This window comes from Argiope bruennichi, chromosome 1 (assembly GCF_947563725.1).
Source record: "Argiope bruennichi chromosome 1, qqArgBrue1.1, whole genome shotgun sequence".
Taxonomy (NCBI): Eukaryota; Metazoa; Arthropoda; class Arachnida; order Araneae; family Araneidae; genus Argiope; species Argiope bruennichi.
In genome coordinates, this window is record NC_079151.1 from 10,287,005 (window position 1) to 10,311,072 (window position 24,068).

The following is a 24,068-nucleotide window of genomic DNA, read 5'->3' on the forward strand; positions in this document are numbered from 1 at the left end:
ATTTTGAATCATAGTAATGATAATGAATATTCCCATTTTCCAAACTTCCATCCTTATTAATGTAACAATATCTGATATATAACAATTAATTTAATGTAAAAGTCTTATCTACCTGGCTGACCTTTGATGAAATGAAATCTAGAATCAATAATCCTGAAGTAAAGACCTTACTATGAATTCACTTTAGCCCACAATGTTTAATTATTTATATTTATTTTAATTTATTAAAATAATTTCCCTTAAGTCAAACACATATGAAACATGTATTCTATTTTTAATAACCCTCTTTAATAAAAGCATGAAAAAACTATTATTTTTGTATTTTAATATTTATCTAAAAAAACAGAAAAATTGTTACTCAACACAAAAGGTTCAATTTAAATTATTTGGCTTTCATGACACTTTATAGGAATAACATTCGACAATGTGAGACAGAAACTGACTTTACACATGGCAAAATTTTTGCTTAAAAAAACACATCTATATGTTATTCCTATTTAATATGCAGATGGTTTTATTTATCAACTTCACTTTTTAAACTAATTTTTTATTGAGATTGTGAACTTAATTCTCTTTGTCAGATTTATCTCCACAAAACAAATTTAATGGATCTTAAAAACGGTCAGTAAAAGAATTAGCCTAAACATACAAAATAAAATAGGTAAAGAATATTTAGCATCATACTTAATATTATATAATAAAGATTATTTGGAGAATTTAAAATATAAATTTTGATTGTAATTGTACTTGATGGAAAACAACAACAACAACAAAAATTTAATATTTATTTTCATCAGAAACAATACATAAAACTTTACACTCAAAATGATAAATTTAAGATCCAGTTTGTAAATAAACTTTAGTTTGGAATTGATGATAGGACTGTCAATCAATACACATGTATATAAATATGCAAAAACAGAAATAATAAAAAATATTTCATATTGGCAACTAAGTAGACTATATCATTAAATATTTTTAAAAAATGCCCATACTAAACATGATAAACAACATAGTCAAGAATAAAGCACTCTTCAAAATATAACAATTTTACATATTTAAGACAGACTGCAAAATAAAATATAAAAAAAATGCTCATACTAAATATGATAAGCAACATAGAATCAAGAATAAAGCACTCTTCAAAATATAACAATTTTATATATTTAAGTAAGACTGAAAAATAAAATTTGTCTTATAAAGACTACATGTTTTAAGTATATGATATTCATCCATTTCAGCAGAAAGTTTATAATTAAGCATTATTTATACTGTATTACAGCATGTAATAAAAGTAGTTTTATGGAAATATGAATTAAATAGATGGCACTTATAGTATAAATATATAAATAATTTGAAACACATCCCCACATAGCAAAACCTGAGTAAAGAAATATTTGTTCCAATAAAATATGTTCAAAAATTTGATTTGATGTAGATTTGAAAGTATAGATATTTAATATTCTTATACAAAAAAATTCATATAAAAATATGCAATATAAAAGTGTTTTGAATATTTAAGCAAATTATTTTATAACAATAATAAGTATTTAAGAATGAAATTAGACTATGGTGTTTCTTATTTATTCACACATGCTAAATAGTTAAAAAATTTGAATCTGAGAATTAAATAATTAATTTGGTTTTACAAATATTTAGCATTATTTGAAACATACTTTGATGCAACTAAAAGAAATAATATAGTACAGTGAAATCTATTTCGCAAGTCCAAGGTGGAGCACTTTTCTTACAAATTTTGGACCTGACCAGTTTCCTCTGAAATTAAAGTAGGAGAAAAGCAATTTATAATAAATATATAGGCGATTTATATGATATATGAAGCTTCCTTTAATTAACAATACAACAAAAATATTGTTTTTATTTTCAAACACTGCAGTAATAAAATTCATAAAAAGTATTAGTCTCCTTTGCTACAAATGTTTTTTTTTTTTTTTTTTTTTTTTTCAAAAGCCTTATAAGAAATATTCAATAAATTTCTTCATAAATTATATTTTAATTAGTGAATAGAAGTTTTAAGATATTTGAAATTTTCCTACAATGTTTTTTATTTAATTGAAGTTAAATCATTAAGATAAAATATTACACTAATTATATATAGTAATAGAGTAAACTTATATTGACAGTCCAAACATAAAAAAAACAGTAAGAATTTTGTAACAAAACTGTTTATTATATTTAGATACCCATGCAATTTATTCTAGTTTTGTAACCAATTAATTTATTATGGAAAAAAAATTTCATACATCTGAGTAATACTAAGTAGTTTTTCAACTAAAATATTTTTAATGATTTTTTTTAATGTTTTTTTTATTAATGCTAAAATTCTTTCTTCCATTCCAATCCTTTAGGGAAGAAATTTTTTACAATTAATTTTTAAATTTGCAGTCTCTTTAAATCTCATTTGAAAAGAATAAATTTATATCTCTCAATCTCATAATCAATGCATAAGTAAATATCATGGAATTGCTGAGAATGAAAACAAAATCAGACATTCTGTTGAAGTTTTTTCATGGAAGTTAAAAATAAAAATATTATGCTATAAAAAGTTGACTTTTAAAAATTATTGTGAAATATTTACAAGCATTTTAACCATAATTGTGCATAAAACTTTTTACATTTTTAAAATGTAGAATATAATCTTTCTATGAAATATGATTCCCTACAGCCTTTTGTGAGATTTTATCATATTTTCCATTTTGATTCAAAATACATATCAAATCAATCTTTAAACAAATTCATTTAGATTATCACAAGTAGCATGGAATAGATGACTGAACAAAAAACGAGAGAAGCATAATTTATTATCATTTTATGTTCAGATAAATGTTTTCTGATTGTGCATAATTACATCTTAAATATTCTCTAATACTGACTCAATTTAAGGAGATTATTGCATCACTTATATGTCCTATTTACTTGCAATTAAAATAATATTAAATTGTTTCATGAATGTGACAATTACACCTCTATATTTGAGAAATGGCAATAATTGTATTTGTTTACAATTTCTCAACATTAAAATTACCTTCTGGCAAACTCTGAAGTTTGAAATATGTAAGTAAAGACAATTTATCTTTATGATTGATTTTAAGTGCATTTGAATTTAATTTTGGATCAAATTTCTCTATTTAAAAATTAATAATTTAAAATATTTTATTCAATTTAAATAATCGCTTTTTGGAATCAACAGTTTTAATTTATAATTTTTCAAAACTAACAGTTTATTATTTTTCAGTTTAGATAACTCCAATTTCAAATTATTAATTTAAAATGCAAATAAATTTAAGTTATTAGAAATTTTTATTGACATAACCGAATCATTATAACTAATGTATAATAATTAAAAGTTGGATAGACTAGCTAGTTACAGCAAAAAGGCAATTTAAATTAAATAAATAAGAAAATTTATGAATTGTGAAAACATAATAAATATTATTAAATTAAAAAAGCAAAGCAATTAAAATTGCAAAGACACTTTACAATGTTTAATATAAGATATAGAGATTTAATACAAAATTATTCCAAGGATAATAATTAAGAAATTATTAAAATTATTTGCAGTTAGTCAATGCATTACATTCACAGACTAACTGCAACAAAAATTTTAAATTTTTATGGTGACTTAGCAGTCTTCCCATAATTACCTTTATAATAAATCTCAATGATCCAACAATACCAAAAAACTTTATGATCGGTGAAACAAATGTTACAGAACAATGATGCTATCTAAATCCATGTGTGGTTTTTTAAAACAGTAATTAATGATTCATAGCTTATGAAATAATAGTATATATCTCCTGAATTCTCTTTATAATATACATACAATAGTAAATATGATTCACAAAGCAACATTAAAGTATCATGTATATTTTTTAAAGTTGCTCATCTCCAAACAGACTGTGTATATTAACTTATCAGAAGAATAATAACCGATTTAAATTATTTTTGGATATTGAGGACCAGAAACATTAATGTTACCAGTAAAAAGCATCTAAGAGAAGAAGGAAATTTCAATGAAGGATGGTAAGATCAGGGGAGATATTTAAACACTACAATTAAACAGACTCTCTTCAAATTAATTAATTCAATATTGATGGGAAATTTTTTTTCCCTATTTTTAAATTTCATAAATTTTATATTTTAAGTATTTATTGATTTTAAGCATTGTGTTTCCAATTAATAATTCACATAAAAAGTATTATAAATATTTTTTTTGAAAATTTGATCAATAACATATTTTTTCTTCCTTCCATAAATGCATATTGGATAAATATCAGAATATGATCAAAAATACTTTTGTATTTATTAATAAATAAAGTTGAAAAGTGACAACATGCAGTAAATGTTTAACATGCAAGTTTAGGTTAACATAGTAAGTCTAAAAGTTAAAAATCTAGAAAATCCCACTATCACCTCCTAGTTAGTGAGGAGACATTTAGATAAAACTATTTTAATTTCACTTCCATTTAACCCACTAAAAATACATTTATAGAATTATAAAATATAGTGTCAACAGTTTTAAACATTAAGATGGTGTTGAAAACTTTTTATTCATTTAAATTTTTAATGAAAGCAGTACTTACTTCAGCATAAAGTTCCAATACAGAAAAGGCAATAAATCTTTTTTTATATAGTAAAACAAAGCACGTTCTCTACTTTGATCAATTGGCAGAGTTTCTTCAGGAAGCATTTCATAATTGAATTCTGCTAAAATTCCTTTGTTATAGCCAGTAACAAGAGGGCAAGAAGTATACCCATAATACTGAAATAAACAGAAATACATTACACATATAAAAATTTAATTTTTAAATGAAGAATAATAACATATGCTGTTTTCAAAACTGAAATTATATTGGATAGAATCTGATATATATTTAAATCAAATTTTAATATAAATAATAATTGGTAGTTATTTATATTTAGTGTAATTATTAATAATTACTAATAAATAATACATATAATAATTACTAATTATAATAATTACCAATAAAAACTGATTAATTGTATTGTCTATAACCTACACATATATTTAATATAAAAATTAAGCACATCAATATTAAACTTCTAGTAAAATTAATTAATTTACATATAGTTTTAAAAATAAGCCTACCCCATGAGTTAGAAACTTTCCTTTTATTGCCAATTCGAGATTCTGGGCCACAACACCACTCTGACCAGCTAAAAGTAAATGTCATATTTCAATTAAGTGTTAATAACATGTTTTTTTCCCTTTCATATAGCTATTGGTAAAATTTATATGCACAATTTGAAGTGTCTAATATCCCTTGTTTGTAAAGAATTTTTGTTTCCTTTACATAAACTATGTGAAAATGAGCAGTAAAAATATACATCTATGATTTTAATTCCTAAAAATTACATCTAAAAATATACTAATTCATTTAATTCCCAGGATTTTATTTTTATTATTTTATATCTATAATATTGCAGGTGAAGATATTTCGGAAAGTATTTCATTTTTTAAAAATGTACATCATTGGATTGACTTAGATTTCATCTTTAAATTTTATGACAGGATTCAAGACTAACACCACATGACCATGATAAAAAAAAAAAAAAAAAAAAAAAAAAAAAAAAGAGGAGAGAGAGAGAACAAAAATTATATGAAATATTTTTAATCATATCAGATAAATCAAAATTTCAGTCTTTAATATCAAATTTTTTAACATTTTCAGAAAATTTAACAATTGGGATTTAAATAAATAGCAAACAAAAATTAGAATAAGACATTTTAACTATAAATAAAATTAAATACTATTTTACATATGTATCATAGTATTATTTTTAATTATTCTTTAGTATGGAATATTTCAAAACATTTTATTTTGCACAAAATATAAAGATACTTGGCAAAATAAAGAAATCCACTCAGTATATTTTAATTTTTTTGCTTCAATTAACACATTTTTTAAATGGATCTTTTAAATTAATGTACATAAATGGTTCTTCGGATAATTATCAAAAGTATACAAAATGTTTTTATAATATGAATCACAGTATAAACCATTATGCAAAAAATATTTCTTCATTAACTGGCTTAATACTTTCAATGCAACTGACGAGATATCTCGTCTTCCAGATACTTCCAATTACAGGTTTCTGTGGGCTAAAATTTGTCTCTTATGTAGTTTAGATAGGTTGAACTTTGTCAATACCTTTAATTTTTTCATTTACTTTTTGTATAAAAAATGTCAATAGCCGCAAGAGTTGATATTTAAATTGATATCTCGTAGGTAGCATTGAAAGTGTTGAAAATAGAGTTATGCAATAAATATTTTTTTAACTATAAAAGATTCTGGAAATAAACTACTATGTTTTGTAGATTTAAGTTGATTTTTTTTTCTTTCAAATCTTAAACTTAAAAAAAAAAATTATTGAAATTTAGTAATTTAATAACTGTTATAAATTAACACAAATGAACACAACAGACTTTGTCGCTTAAAAACACATTTCAAATGAAATTTAAGTAATTTCTATTCAGTATCATTAAGACTCAATGGATTTTTGACTCTTTCTCTGATTAGTCACATATAGCATTTGATAACCACTGTAGATCTAAATTAAAAAGCAGGGCAATTTCTAATTTTTTTATGGCAGCATAAACATTGACTACATTGAAAATGATTGTTTCATTCTTGAGTAGCAAATACTTTGGCTCTCATCTTCTGATTTGCATGAAAATAGCCTTCACCCACTTTAATAGTCAAAAATCTGTTTCAAGGGACAAAACTAAAGCCTGCTTGAGACTGTTCATGGTAATTTCTCCAGTGTGCTAGCAGCTTTACATTGCAATATCTCTCAAAAATGGTGATAGCAGGAGCAAATGATCTTTATATCAAGGAGTCATGGTCTTTCATACAAAATAAAAATTGGTGGAATCGGTACATTCAATATTTTATTTAACAGCCGCGTGTATCCAATCATCTAAAAAACAACACATTTTGCAACATTTTATTAATGTAAATCCATTTTGAAGTATGTTTGACCATGGAATAGTATCAGAAATTTATACTATAAAACTGAAATTTCCACAATATCTGATAAAGACTTTTGATCGTTTAAATATTTTGATTAAAAGTTTATCAATTCAAATTTCTCAAATTCTATTGCACTCAAAAAGATGATAAATTCTATTAAAATAGAATCAGAATTTTTTTCTTAAAGCATTTTTTTATTCACAAGAATAGAAAAAAAAAATGACTTTCATTGCTAGCAAAAATGACTTCGCCTGGAGAATCTTCTTGTACTTAAACACTTATCAAAAACTTTACAAATTACCCTACATAAAAAGTTTTGAGCATTCATGTTTAAAATTTTTTAACAGTTTTTTCAATTTTTCTGGTAAAAAAAAAAGTATTTTTAACATTTTGTTCATAAAGAATATCCAGTTACTTTATTAAAAGCATACTTATATAAAGAACACTTACTAACTTCTTTTTAATGCTTATGTTTATTAATATAAAAATAAGTTTGAATTATATTTCACCTTTCATTCACCAGGTATGAGAAATTTTATAGGTTTTTTAGCAATATGACAAAAAATAAATAAAAACTTTAATAACTCTGATGATTCAAATAACCTCTATTATACTTGGAGTAATAAAACAATTACATACCTACAGCAGCCATTGTTTTAGATGTTGGTACATTTACACAATCTCCCAAGCCAAAAACATTTTCAAACTTTGTTGACTGAAGAGTATTCTTGTTTACGCCCATAAAACCTGAGGCATCTGAAAGAGAGCTTTCTCTTATGGAAGGAGGTGGAACCATAGGAGGAGTAATGTGTAGCATTTCATACTGTGAGAAAAAACAGAACTGTGCATAAATAATACCTTAAATACTAATATTGCATGTAAAACAATAGACATAATAGTAGTTCACAACATCATAAAATAATTTCATATTTATAAGATACTATAAATCCACAGCATCTTCTCTTGGCAGTAAATGATTTAACAATATTTAAATAAACTATGTTCGCAGTTAATCCTATCAGATTTTGCTAATAAATAACTATCACCAGTTACTTGAAGAAAAAATATTGAATTTGGAGTTCCAAACTCATGTAAAAGTATATTTTCTAAGAGGAGGGAAAACAATTAAAATGCCAACTAATTGCTTAAACAATCATTTCCAGAGAGTCAAGCACACAACATAAGCATTATATTGCTTCTACAATAAAAACATGCTGTGTAACTGTTTAAAACAGATTTTTTTTTTTTTAAATTCATTTGAAAAAGTACTTTTAACAATGCTTCCATTTCTGACATTGATATTATAAGGCTTCTGTTGTGGATGTTTTAATACAGGCATGTGTCTAAATTTAATTTAAAACCAAATGATATCAGAAAGAAGAGATATCAAGAGAAAAATTGCATAAGAAAATCATTTAGGTTTAAAACAATCTTTTCTTTGGGGATTTTTTTTTTTTCTTCCTATATGCAAATGTTCAAAATATTAAACTTCATAAGATTTTTTTTAAAAAATTTTACAATGGATAAATTCTAATTTCAAAACATTATGAGAATGCTATTATATTTTTATAATTCAGTTAAAAAACAATTAATAAACAGGTTTCTGATAAATAATTATACTAATCAAAGAAATCCTTTTAGATTCAAATCAAAATCACAAATACGCGCACTAGATCTATCTATTTCAATATTGTCTTAGAAAGAATAATAATAACAATAATCAACAATATGATAAAATGTTCATGACACTTGAATTTGATTCATTGAAACTAAGAAAACATTTAGGTCAAATTATTATCTTTACACATAAGATAAAATTATTGATAGAAATTGTAAATAATAAACTTCAGGAAAATGCATCCAAAATATATCAAATAAATGTGAAGCTTATTATTTTATAAATTAATGCAATAAATAAATAAATATAATATGAACAAAACCTTAAATATTTCAGTTCCAGATGATTCTTCTTTACCAAGTTTTTCAAATACAGCTTCTTTAGACTCTGGTTTGACTTCCACAAGATTGTACTGATAGTTGATATTTATATTTTTTTGCTTTGCAACTTGTTCTAAAGTTTTAGCATATTTTTTACAGGAAAAAATGACGGGCAAAGCAGTATTGAATATTAAGTTTGCTTTGTTTCTCTTTCCTGTCTAAAAGAAATAAGAGCAATGCTATTAATTACAAATAGTAAAAAAAAAAAAAAAAACTATATTATTAAAGAAACTCTATATTAGCATGCCAAAAGATTTTGATTTTTAAAGACAAGCAAAAAATAAAGAATAAAAACTCATAAATGAACAAAAATCCTTTATACAAGATATTTGTAAAAAGATTCTCACGTATTTCCTTTATAACTAAACATTTTCCATTTTTTAAATATATATATAATGGTAATACGAAGGGAATTCCTTGTAGAAAATTCTGCAAACTTTGTATCCAAATTCTGTTATTTTTCAATTCAAACAAGTAATACAATGTGCTTATACATGCACAACACTAAAACAAAATAAATTAATTTAAGTAATATTCTTTATTAAAATATAATTTATTATTAGCAAAAGGTACATTCAAAACATTAAAATGGTACGAAAATAATTAAAATTCTGGGAATAGTGAATGATATTTGAGACCAATCAAACCGTAGCACTAAGAAAATGAGACAGGATTATTATCTTTTGATTGGTAAATGGAAAATAGTTGCTTCCAAAAATAATAAAAGATTTGGATTTTGTTCAAATGTAATGTGCATGTAATTCAAAAACTTATCCAACAACAAAAGTCCTTTGCAATTATTATCAGTATGCTATAAAAATTAACTTCCTTTCCCAACCAGGTAAAAAAAAATTATTCTGAATGCCCCCTTTTTTTTTAACAGTTGTCATAATTATGAAAATTATATCAATATTTAAGATTGACAACAGCCATTTTCCAGTTAATGTAAAGATACCCATACTTTATTAAATACAGTCAGATAAAATATGACTTTGTTCACCTTTGTAAAATACTCTTCTGCCAGATACATTATCTTTTGAGGGGCACCAGCACATTTGATTGGATTTAAAGGTTGTGTAAAAATGGCATTTCCTTCTTGAAAATCTTCCATTGCTTTAGCTGTTTTCTCAACATACAGTGAACTATAGATTGAGCAAACTCCTTTAGAATCAAATGCTTCGGGCAAACCCTTTACCTACACTTCAAACAAATAGAGGAGCTATGATTGGTAAAATAATTTTATACAGAAAGACACATTATATTCCACAAATTACAAAAACACATATATACACTCACTTTCAAATACTATAAAATACTTTATAAAATTGTTATGAATATGCAATAACACCATGCAACTAAGTTAAAAAAAATTAAAATACATGCAGGTCAAAATTTTATAATTTAATTTAATAAAATTTTAATGCAGCCAAATAATTTTTATTTTATAATAATAAAATTGTAATTTTTTTGTGTTAAATTGAAATAATGCATACCTTTTCATAGGCAAGTTTTATTCCTAAAGCTACGACTAAAAAATCATACTGAATCTGAAACAAAATTCAAAGTAATAAAAAGTTGTTAAATTAAAATTCAAAAAATTAAATAAAAATTTTTAAAAAGAAAAAATAACGCACTATCTAAATATTTTATAAATGAATGTTATGAATGATTAAAATAAAATGTATCTCAAATAAATAAATTGTGCATAATTATGAACATATTGCAAAAGAAAACATAAGTAATAACTAAATGATAAAAGTTTTAATTTCAAGGACTATTTATATGGACCCAAGACCTTCAAATATTTCCTCTTTTTCTTGTGATGCTATTTTTATAATACTTTAAAGTATTACTCAGTAATTGGTTAACAAATCAGAAAGAAGAGTTATTGGATAACATGGGAGGTGGAATGAATTTTCTAAGGATAATGCTTCCAATTTTTAGAAATTTTAGATGTCCCACTGTTCTTATGCCTATTCTTTCATTATACATTGTTTCTGGAAAAATAAATATTTGTAAACGATATTGGAATTTTTTTTTTAAATTCAAAAGGTTATTCTTTGAGAAAAGTTTTTATTTTATTTCAATTTGTTTCCAGTTATTATTCTTTAGTTCTATTTATCACTCTATATTAAATTTAAATCATATATGTGCTAAATTTTTCATATAGATAAAATTCTTATGCTCTGATTATTCAGAAAGTTTAAAATGATATAATTTATAAATTAATTTCAAATATGGATTATTGATGATAAACTTATAATGATTGATATCAAAGACATAAAACAAACCAACAATGTTTAAAGATCCTATAAACAAATAAAAGATCCAAAAGTCATACAATAATATATTTAAAATTGAATGATCAGAATCTATCGGTTAATAAGAACAAATGTATATGCAGGGATCCCACCTTTTACTTACTGAAGGGGGGGGGGGTCAAGAGCTATTAAATAATAATGTAGACAATAAATTCAAAATTTTCACTATTAAGGATTAAATGAATTATTTCTTTCTTGCATATTGCCTCTAAATTTTTAAATGAGCAACAATAATGATATCCATTGTGCTCAACCTGCATTTAATAAGCCAAAACTTGTACTCCAAAGTGGATTTGGAGATCAAGTATTGTTATCATTAACTACTGCATACCATCATTAGATGGCTGTTACCATATGCTAATTTCATACAAATTGTTACTGATTATTTACATCACAAACACATTTCCACTTTAGCTGAAACTAAATCATTAAAAAATACCATAAGAATCCTTAATTTTGATTAATGCAAGACAGAATGACAAGGAATATGAATGTAAGAGACAGACACAAGTCAACAAAACTTTATTTGCACAAAGAAAAAAAATTATTAACAGGAAACAATATGCCATTAAAATAATTTGAATTTGCATTCAAATTATGACATTATGTTATTCAAATATAATTTTCTGTAGAATAAGAAATATTTCACAAAATATTATTAGCAGTGATATGCCCACAAAAGTTGAAGCCAGATTCAACTTCCTTGTTCTTTTTATTCCAAAAATGAATGTGGAAATACATTTGTTTCATTTACAAAGATTTGTTAAATGCTTTGCCATATATTAGATTGCACATATTAAGATCAGGTAGACTTTTAAATGAACATAACAATATTAATGTAAAGAGTAATGCTAAATGAAATTAATAAGAGCATTTTGTTATTCATTACAAGAATTTTTGGGCAATCCTGCTGTCTGGAAACATTTCTTAGAACAAATTTGAAATTTTGCATGAGTTGTATGAACAACAATCCTATACAATTGAAAGATCATTTTAATTCTAAATTTAAGTATTGCAAAGACACAATGAATGGTAAAATATTATTTCTAGCAACTAGATGCACTGTCAGTTTTGTAGTGGTAATCCTATTTACCTCTAATATCCCCAACGATGAAGTTTTCAAGAGAAAAAAAGTCATAATCTGGCTTTCTCTTTCCACCCCAAAAATAATTGATCAACAATTAATCTGTTTTAACAACAGAAAATCAAGTATTTTCCAAGGGTCCCGAGTACATAAAGACAAATTTCAAGCAGTTTTCAGGTATTTTTGATGACCATGACTATGCTGATATGGATGATCTTTATATAGCATAATATATTTTTACACTGTAATAAATGTTTATTCCAAAAACATATTGGATACTAAAAATACATAATATAAATATAATTTATAGAATTCAACATCACTTTTCAAATATTCATTAATTGATGCATATTAATAATTATCACACATTAAATGGTGTGCAAAAATAATTTTTCCAAAATCAATGTTAAAACTTGACTTTTTGGAATGGATAAGTTCAAAAAAAAATAAAAAATTAATGCATATTCAATACCTTTAAAGAAAATTAAAGACATATATCTCCTCCCCATGAAATATCCAAACAACAGAACATTCAACTTATGCTTATAATATATTGATTATTGCAAGTGAAAGGCATTGGAACAGCATCTACCCTTTTTAAATACACATATAAGAGTTTGTTCCAGTAAGTTATTATAGAATTAATTTAAAGGATATTTGAATTTTCTTAGATTAAAAAAAATTATAATTCAATTAAAACAAATTAATTACAATTTCTTAAAAATAATTTAAGTTTATGTCTTTTCTAATAATGAAATTCTTTTTTCTTTTGTGATACAAGAAAATAATTTTCTGTATAAATGTATGCACAAAAGAAATCTTCAGATTCAGAGAATATATTCAAAGTAAATTCAGACATCAAAACTGCTGTTGTTTTTTTTAAATCAAATATTGAAATCACAATAGGCGAGATAAAAATGCCATACTATCCAAGATTAGTTTGCATACCTTTGCTTATTTGCTTTTAGTTTTGACTGAATATTATGATTAATTATATAAACAACAGTTCATTTATATATGTAAAGATTTCATATAAATTTTTGTGATATTCGAGTTTTGATTTTTGTGAACCCGGCACAAGCTAAGAATCCGTTCAGGAGCATACGCCGGAAAACAAACCTCATTCCTATTTCATATAAAATGCTGCTAATGTATTTAAAAATGAATGTTCATATGATAAAAATAATATATATATTACAGAATACAATAAATAAAAATATTTTACAAGAAACAAATAATTCTATACAAATATAGATGCATTTAAAAAAATGGTGTATCTGAATTTATTTTGAATATTACAAAAGAAATAAGGAAATGCCATTTTTTTCTCCTATCTCACAGTTTACGCAAAACCAAATTATTAGTTTTCATCTTCCTCTTTTTCAAGAAAATTTATTTCAGTTTCAATGTATGGCTAAATGTCTCATTCAATTTATTGTTTCCTTCTGTTTTTAAAAACTTAATTAGTATTTCTCAAAACATATTTCAATTTATATGCTATAACTGAATTACTGAATATATTCAAAATAAAATCTCCTTAATTTTTTTTTGTAGGATGTTTCACAATTCAGCCCGAGTCATTAATTTCAGTGACACCTTTTGGTAAACTAATGTTTACTAGCAGATTTTGTATCTAATTTCCTTTGTGGGACGAGATAGCTGGAAAGACATGTACTGAAAAGGAATTTCCGTTTCTACTTTTCTAAACAATACAAGGGCGGAAAAAAATTACCGATAACAAATTCCAACCAGTGTATCCACTTTTACTAGCTTTCTGAAAGGATGGTATCCATCAAAATACTATAAGAGAGTGTCAATTAAGAGTGCTGATGGTAGGATAATTTTTCTATTACAATCAGATGTAAAATATTTTATTGTCAGGGATAGATTTTTACTGAATATTTTTTAGAGATATTTTTAATATAGAGTGCCTTAAAGGGTTAACTTTTAGAGAAGAAATGCCAAAATAACCTTTATATATATATATAAAATGTAGAGAACTACTGCCTAGAAAACAGAGGATTAGATTTGTAGACTCCCCATATCTCTTATGGAATTACCATTCTTGTTTTCAATCTCTCTCTCATACATGAGACAACTGAATAAGACAGAACATTTTTACACATCTCTTTTCTACAATCTTTATTTCCATTATTCAATTGGACATACAAAGAACTATTGAATAAGAGTGGAGAGTAAAATTATCTATCAGATAGTAAGAGGAAAGGCAAATTAGTTTAATAGGCAGTGTGAAATCCAAATCATTTACTGATGAAAATTGTTAGTACAGTATTTGTATTGGCCTAAACAATGGTAAAAATTCGCTGTTACAATATTTGTATACCTCATAAGAAAAACATTAAGACATGGTATATTTAAAATTTTCAAAAAATCACTGAAATTAATACATTATACTATTTTGACAAATTTATAATACCTACTTTTCCATTTTTCTCTGTGTGAACAGCATTTGATGATGGATCAAAAGCCATAACTTTATCTTTTATCCAATCAACTCCTTTAGGCATGACATTGCTAGTAGGAAGGCATGATCTTTGGAGACTTTTTTTCCTTCCACCAACAAGAGTCCATAATGGTTGATAATAATGTATCTACAAGATAAACATAGAGAAACTTTTATCATTTTAAGAAAAATTGCAACTATAAAGATGCCCAGCAAGCATAACTAGAAAGAATATGGTATTTTGAAGAATTAAAGAAACTTGTTAAAGCAAAAGGAATATGCAACATTATATTAAGTATATGCAATCTTATTTACATATTTAAAAATTTTCTATTTTTTGCAACACTTTTTGTTGCAAAAGGAAGAAAAAAAGTAAAAGAACATTTTGAGGGTTGATTTAGAATGGATATCAGAACTCGTCTCTTAAATTTTTAAAAATTGTAAAAAAATATTATGAAATTAGTTCAAATATCAGAAAATTTATTATATATATATATATATAAATTTTCATCAATAAGTCATTTTTTTTTTATTAAAATAAAAACAAATTTAGAGAAACAAACAAATTATTGGACACTCAACAAATAAATAAAAGGAAATCACTAATATCACTTATGGTTTTACAAAACAAGTGCAGACAGTGTACTTTATTAAAAGCATAGTGATAAAAAAAAATATGATACCTCTGATGGTTCTATGACTGTAATATCTTTTTCTCCCAGATTCAACAATTTTGCTGCCATTGTAATACCTCCAGTTCCACCACCAGCAATTAGAATTTTACAACTGTCTTTATGGATAACATGAGACAATGAAAAGGGCCTTTTTTGTAGTAAAATCGAATATGTATACTGAAAATCCGGAATAAGGAATTTATATGGCAATATTTTCCTCATCTTCATGAGAACCTAATTTATCAGAATTAATATAATTGAAAATTCACAATAGCAAAACATCATCAAATAGGAGAAAAAAACATGTTAATAAAGTTTTATTTTTATAAAAATAATCAGCACTATAAAGAAATTCAAAACTCAAAGTACTTCTACATGCATATTTCGCAAAGAATTTAGATTGAATTCTAAATCAAAACATTCCTATTTTATGCATTCAGGTTTATCAGTTTGCAGATTTGGGATTATTATAATAATTAAAATACTTTAAAAATGAGCAAATTTTAATCTAAATTTCTCACAAATGATTTCTTTGATGCTGAAAACCACAGTACTTCTTTAGCATTAAGTAGCATACAAAAAAAAAAAAAAAAAAAAAAGAAAAAAAAAAAAAAAAGAAACTGCAACAGGTGGTAAATAGAATCAATATATTTTTCTTCCCCGTCAAGGATAGAAAAAACAAACAAACCCAGCTCTGATTAAACTTGAAATATAGTGAGGAAATTCTAGAACATTAAATCGCCTTTAGTTAGTGTCAGGAAGTTTTATCAGTTCAAAAATGCAACCGATTTTATCGTAAGGAATATAGAAAAATTTCAACCAAAAAATATTAGATGCAATTATAATGATATTAAAGGTATGAATAAAGAAATTATTCTCACAATCATACTGCCATAAAATTGTTTAAACTACAGCTTGAAAGAGAAACAAAGCAGATTTCTTTTTTGATATTTGGTCTCTGTGGTGAAAACGAAAATCCCTCTTCGGTGGAAAAGATTTAACAGGAGGTAAAAACGAAAGCAGGAAACTTGAATGCATTACTCTGTAATGACGTCATAAACGTATATTTATTTAATATGTCTTTTAATTTTAAGTAAATCTATAAATTGAACGTTATTAAATGGTAAATCATACAATATGAATTAAAATAAGAACTGCTTACTGCTTTTTACAAATAAATGAATAAATAGGGAATTTAAATTGTAAAATCGGAAAAAAAAAAGCAATGAAGTGTAAGGACCCTGTAACTGTGACGTCCATTTGCAGAGCATCGAAATGTATGCTAAATAGTTAGTGGTTGTTGTTGTTGTTGAGTTAGAATTCATTTCTTGAGTTATTAAAGATGAGAAAGATATAGATTACAAGATTCTTCAAATCGTTAGATTGAATTAGTTGAATTTCCTTTGATCGATTTTAATTTTCTGTGATTTTATCAATACAAACATGAATAGCCCATTTATAAACTTGGGTACTCCACTGTCGGTTCCATCTCAGCCGGATCCTGTGGAAGAACAACATATTCAAGAACTTCAAAGACAGTTAGGAAATTCGCCCCTACAACCACAACAACATGATAATTTACTCCAGAGTCCACAGCATATTCAACAACAAAGAACTGGAGTTAGTGTTATACAGCCGTACTCGGCTGGTACTGGACTGACACCTCAGAATCTTTTGCAACCAACTGCATCCGTAAGATAAATGCTTCTTTATCGATGCGTTTAAAATCGTGCAAAATCATTTTTGTATAAAATAACTCAATTAAATGAGTAATTTCAGCATTTTTTTTCTCTGAACTACAATGTAACTTTACTTGTTTTCTTCAAATTTCCATTCATATAGCCTGTTAGGAAATACAGAAAAAAAAAAAAAATCTGTTTTGAAAACTAAACATTTTGAAATGCTTGTTGAATGATTTTTATAATTCCTATTATGCTAGAGTAAGAGATAATACATCAAATTAAATGCCTTAAAATTTATAAATTATTTTTTTTAGCATTATGTAATTTAATATACAATCCTGTAGAATTTTTATTGAAATGTAGAAATTTAATATTGGAAATGGCACCCTTCCCCATCTCTCTTTGTGCTTGTTAACTTACTAGGATTATCTGATTTGATTTATGCAATACTCAAATGCCATCAAACTTAAAACTTATTTTAAAAAAATATATTTTAATATAAGCTATAATTATGTTAACTTTCTAAATATTAATCTTTTTATAATAAAAGTTAAATGAAAACTTATGAAGATTGTGCTTTAAAAAATTTTACTGCTCTTTAAAAATTTAAAAATGTTTTTTTTCCCTCTGAATTCAGAGAAAAGTCTTCTAATAAATACCTTCCTAGTTTTCTTGCTTTTTATTACAGCAGATTAAATTGTTGTAATAATTCTCATTTTAACTGAGTGATTTTTCTTTATTTTATTAAAAGTTTGGTATTTTTCCTTATTAATATTGGAGAGTAAAATAATTAGCTTTCTAATTTTAAATTTGTCCATTAACAACGTTCCCTCCATCTGGTTATAGTTTAAATTTATAAAATCTGTTCATTATGGCCTTAAAGTAGTTTAACAACAATAATATTGTCTGATAAGTTGGTTAAATATTATATAAATATTTTGTAGTGAAGTTTTCAGAAAAGATAGAATAAAGCAGGATTTAAGTTTTGTTATTTCTTAATTTAATTTTTTTTAAAAAGAAGTTAGGCTTCATTTGTTTAAAAAAAATTCTGCTATACTCCAGACTCCTACTAAATTCATGTGAAAATATAGCTTAAATAAATAAATATTATTAATTTATCTTTTTATAATTTTCAAGAAAATTTTGTTGAAATCTTTTAAATTAAAAAAAATGTTTCAAATTATTTTTTTGTTTATGCAATTGAAATTTAAAAAGCATGTGAACAGCATTTTGCAACATCAGCATTTATCATTATAACTAATAGGAATTCTCAATTTAAGAAATCCTAGAATAACAAATAATTAAATTATAACTGGTTTTTCATTTGTAGATATCATTTAATTTAAATCTTAGGTTTAGGTTAGGTACTCATGAAGTTTATTAGAATTGTGAAGCAATTGTCATTTTAATTTTGAAATTATTTTGGAGGAGAGTTCTGCGTAAAATAATTTTTTTAATGTGAATATTTTTAGCAGAAAGTTTTTTTTCTTTTATTTGTCTATATGTAAACAGTGAAGCATCAATTTTTTTTCTACTATCCATTTTTAATTTAAGAGATTTTCATAATTTTTAGATGATTGGAACTTGATAATTATTTTGTCAAAAGTGCGGAAATTTGTTCATTCTTTATGAAAATTTTTGAAATATATAATGTGACCAAATTGCTTAAAAAGTATTTTTTTAATATAAATTTTTGAATCCAAAATAAAATTTTTATTTATTTTTTAAATTTAAAAATCTGAGTGAATTAAAAATAGCTTTGTTATATTTTATCAAACATCCCAAGAAACTGAATAAAATATTCAAGTTTCAGTTCTCCAGTTAGATATTTTGGAACTGCAATCATTTAACATTATCATTACAACTTTTCCTGTATATTTGTGATTATGATTGGTGTTTATTGTGACTGCTTGTTCTGAGTAAAAGTGGCTTTTTGATAATATAATGTAAAGTTAAGGCTTAGCTTATTTATTTATTGGAATATTTTACTTTTTAAAATTAGCCAATTGTACCATCACTCATTCCTAGTGTAAGCAATGCTAATCTTGCTCTTACTCCGGGTGGTTCTGGGTCAATATTTCCTAGTACTCCTGGAAATCCCATGACCCCTATGACACCTATCACCCCTTCTTCTGCTGATCCTGGCATTGTTCCACAGTTACAGTAAGTTGGAATTTAGTTACGTTATTTGTTCATGTATGATGAAATTATGATTAATTTATATTGTATTGGTCTTGTAGAATATTATATTTTCTATAATACTAAGATGACAGATAAAGCACAAGATTTATTAGAAGGGGAGAAAAATGACTTGTACATTAAAATACAAAAAATTTGAAGATTTTGTGCGATTGCCAGCTCTTAATCAAATTCTTCATTCAGCTGATATTCTTTTTTTATGTGCTGCAAGTGGTATTATAAAATTATATAACTGAAATCAAACAGATAAAAAAAAATTCATTTAGATGAAAGGAAGATAAAGTATATTTTCATTCAATTTAATGTTATCTTTATACTTTTTTTGCTTATTGTACTACAAAGGTCCATTGAGCATTAAAGACATGTTTACTAAAATATGCTAGTAACATATATTTTTAATAAAGTACTGTTTTCCCCATTATATTTTTTGTCCTATATACATTTAAATTTTTCCTGGACAATATACTTCTGAAAGTATCTTTGATAAAATCATATACTATTAATTTCTTACTTTTATAAATATTTTAAAATGAATACGAAAGACAATTTGATTGCAGTTTAAATTTTTTTTTCTTCTGTACACTAATTAATTGTACTATTTGCATGTGAGCTACAGTTTTATTTTGGATTTCCTCTTTTCCTTCTTTTTATAATTATTATTATTTAAATTTTGGTCAGCCACATTAATTTTTTCTTCTTCTGAATTTTATCATTTATTTTCTGAATTTTAAAATGGTGTTATATATATATATATTTGCAGGAAATCTGCAATATTGCAACCCTCTCATAAGCAACTGGTTTTTTTTAATTAAATAAAATTCTAATAAAAATTTCTCCAAGGTATACATTTTGAAAATTTTATCTGGGTCAAATTCAAAAACTCTAGGTTAAATGATCTAGCCTATAGAGTATCAACACATGCAGACATACACACATTCATCTTTGTTATAAGACAAGATTCAATGTAATATATTTTAACTTCCTTAATAAGTTATTTAGCAAAATGCATTTTCATTTAATCTGTATTTTCATTTTTTCCTCTTTAGTTTCACATGGGTCTTAGTATATGTATAAAGTACCATGCAAATGTATTCAGTATGCATGGTAATTTGTTTTACATAAATGTGTTATGATAGTTTCCAATTCCTTTTTAGCCTGAAAAATTTCAAACCTTCAATTCAAATTGTTATATTAAAAATGAATGAATTGAAAATTATTTTTTGGTTGCTTAGTATATTAAATTTATTTTATACACTCAAGAATGCCTTTTCTTTCAGAAATATTGTTTCCACTGTGAATTTAGGTTGCAAGTTAGATTTGAAAAAAATTGCACTTCATGCAAGAAATGCAGAATACAATCCAAAACGTTTTGCTGCTGTCATCATGCGTATAAGAGAACCTCGAACAACTGCTTTAATATTTAGCTCTGGTAAAATGGTGTGTACTGGTGCAAAAAGGTAATTATGTTATTTTTTACTGATCAATACATTAGTAATTTTAAAAGGATATGAAATTAACTCTTGGCATAGGTTTTAAATTTTCCCTCTGCCTTTTTATAGTATTTTAAAAATTGCTGACACTCAAGTTGAACTTTTGAAATGGTTAAGTATTCAGAAACATTTGCTATGCTAGCATTGATAGATATTTTTTAAAGTATGTAATGGAAAGACTATATCTGTACATGTGTGTTGATTTTTATCATGTCATTATTTTTGGTGAAAAAAGATTAAGATTTTGGCAGCTTGTTGAGAGATATTAATGTTTTCCTTTCATCCTTTTTCTTTGCTAGTCAGCAGTAATCATTATGCTATTTCTTCTTGACATTTAATAAATTTGTATGATGTTGTAGATAAAAATTTAGTATATTGTAATGTATTTATTTATCAGTGTAGTTAACTAAAGGTTATCTCTTCTGAGACATCACAATTAAACTACAAAAAAAAAAAAAAGTGTTGCCAATTATTTGATTATTAACATTAATAAAATTACCAGCTTTTAATATCATACATTCTTGTGTGAATTCAATAAAAATTTGCTTGCGAAGATGAATGAACTAGTTCTCTAAATTAAAACTTGTAATTCTAATACATTTTATGCAAAATACAAAGATATCAAAACTTTTAATATTTAAGACTTGATTTTACTTTGATGCAATCAAAATTATCATGTCATTCATGTAGGATATTCTATTATCCTACAGTTACATCTATTAAAAATGGCAGCAAAATTGCAATAAATCAGGATATATCCTGTAGCCAAAATTACATTTTTAGAATCTGAATATCAGTCTTGTAAGGGGAGAGCACTGACTAGAAAATTGAGTTCGATATGAGAATTAGTAAAATAATAGTATGCCTTTAGGATGTTCATTTATAAAAATATTAAAGTGCAATAGCCAGTGAATTTCAAGAAAATGACCCTCAGAGTTTCAGCATATTTTATATACTAATAATGTGTCTGTTGCCTAGTGATTGATCAGTATAGTAGTAAGGGCTATTATAGCATTTCAGGAGACCTGAGTTCGGTTTTGGACTAGTGTTTTTTACTTATTTGCCTTCTTTCTAAATTGTTTCAAATTAATTTAAGAATTTACAGACAGTTTTAGGTAATGTTTTGTATTTTTTTATGCAAAAATATATTTAAGATCTTAATTTTTGTATTATAATTTAATTTTTAAAAGAAAAATAATTAAAAATATGAATGTTTTTTTTTAATATTCAAAATTACTTAAATCAACAGTTTAAAAATAGTTTCAATTAATATGATATTTATTTTTGTATGGGAAAATAAATGCATTTTCCCTTAATACATAAGTTATGACTTATTTTTTTAAAGAAAATAATTATATTCACTCATACAATAATTATGTTCACTCATACAGTTCTTGAATTATAATTACAATTTAATTTTTAAAGGTTAAACTAATAATAATAATGACAATAAATAATTTAAATAACTATTTTCATCTTAAAATCATTAAAAATTAAACATTTTTGGATTTTAATAATGTAATTCAACGAGAGCTGCTGGAATTAATAAAAGTATATCAGCAAATATTCTCAATAATTCAAAAGAAAAAGTTGAAAGCAGGTGTTAAGTTATGAAATGCCTAAACAAATGGCTCAAAAATTTAATAACATGGAATGGTATACAATATGCCAGGTTTTCTCTAGGAAGATAAATATGAAATTTGATGATGAAAATGAAATTTGTTTTTCAATTAATTCCTTTAAGGCTTCTTTTGTGAATAAGCATAATTTATTGGTTTTGCAGGATATCAAAATGTATCTATCTTGTTTTTAAGATAATTTCTACTGTAGTTCTTATATGCTATATAAAATTAATGAAATATTTTTGTGATATCAATAATTATAATTAAAATTTATCTCCAATAATATGATAGTAATTATTTTTAGTAGTAATTATTTATTAAAATAAGATTGTTTCAAATTTTAGGTGAGTGAACATTTACTTTTGATTAGTAAAAGAGTTGCATATTTATTAACACTGTCTGTAATTTTGTTTAGATAATTTATAAAAAAACACATTTATAAAAAATTAATTAAAATATTAAATTATAATTAAGGTATTAAGAGGAAATACATTAATTTTTCTGTACAAAAATTAGTATCTTATTAATTGAAACCATTTTTTAAATAGATAATTTAAGTAATTTTGAATATTTAAAAAAATGCATTCATAATTTCTTCTAAATTATTTTTAATTATTTTTATTCACAAAATTAAATTTTAATCCAAGAATTAGGAGAATAAATATTTATTTTTACATAAAAAATGAAAAACATATTAATTAAAACTGTGTGTAAGTTGTTAAATTATTTTGAAATTATATAAAAAGAAAAATGAATACAAACTAAGACTGAATTTGGGTCTCATGAAAGCTATCTCAGCACCATACTTGTCACTCAGCAGTGGAGAAACATTATTAATATATCATCTATATTGAAAATGGGAGGGCCATTTTCCCCAAGTTGGCTTGCTATTGTATTTTAATATTTCAGTGAATGAACCTGCTAAAGGCATACTATTAATACCATTATACTAAATCTCATCCCAGACTCAATTTTCCAACCTATGCCCTCTCCTTGTTAATATCAGTAGGTACTGCCAACGTTTATTTTGTTGGAAAGATAAACTGCCCATCTTAAAGTGTTTCGATTGAGAGTGCATTTTGTGTAAAAATTATGAGAATAGTAAAAAAATACTTTAAAAATCAATCTATAAAAATCCATTGGAACAATAATTTGTTTATAATTGTTTGTGATTAAAATGAAATAAATATGCTTGTGACATTGAATTGAAACAGATCTTAAAAATTAATTCTGACATATTGATGGTTGACTTTTGATCTCGGGCAGTATTTGCTGAGAGAATGAAAAGCATGCAGTGGAGAGCAAGTTATATGATTTTGTTGAGTTCTCCACGTTTTTTTAAAAACTTTTCATTTTTGATATATTGTCAAGTACATGTTATGAAGAAATTAAATGTAGCCTTATTTAATCAGACTAGATTCATCTGATATTATGCATTCTGAAGTCACACCTACCAACTAATGAGAGCCAGATTAAATTAAAATTTAGCAGTGTCTGTTGTGCAACAATAATATATAA

At 24.8% G+C, this 24,068-nt stretch overlaps 2 protein-coding genes across 3 annotated transcripts in view; one reads left to right on the forward strand and one right to left on the reverse strand.

Moving 5' to 3' along the window:
* Positions 1-876: 876 nt before the first annotated feature.
* Positions 877-16,564, reverse strand: LOC129965841 (sulfide:quinone oxidoreductase, mitochondrial-like). Its single transcript, XM_056080064.1, has 10 exons — positions 16,439-16,564; positions 15,567-15,791; positions 14,861-15,031; positions 10,508-10,561; positions 10,015-10,209; positions 8,957-9,172; positions 7,656-7,839; positions 5,132-5,199; positions 4,605-4,783; positions 877-1,776 (listed from the first exon to the last, which is right to left on the reverse strand). Exons 1-10 carry the CDS (start codon positions 16,442-16,444, stop codon positions 1,716-1,718), a joined length of 1,359 nt encoding a protein of 452 aa, XP_055936039.1. The 5' UTR covers positions 16,445-16,564; the 3' UTR covers positions 877-1,715.
* A 269-nt stretch (positions 16,565-16,833) lies between these two features.
* LOC129962850 (uncharacterized) overlaps positions 16,834-24,068 on the forward strand; it is a 28,843-nt gene continuing 21,608 nt past the window's right edge. For both annotated transcript variants that reach the window (XR_008783943.1, XM_056076849.1), the window contains exons 1-3: positions 16,834-17,249; positions 19,242-19,402; positions 20,716-20,895. Coding sequence is in view for 1 of the 2 variants with exons in the window: in XM_056076849.1 (XP_055932824.1) it covers positions 17,001-17,249; positions 19,242-19,402; positions 20,716-20,895 (590 nt within the window). In the remaining variant the exon portion in view is untranslated. The remainder of the gene's footprint in view (positions 17,250-19,241; positions 19,403-20,715; positions 20,896-24,068) is intronic.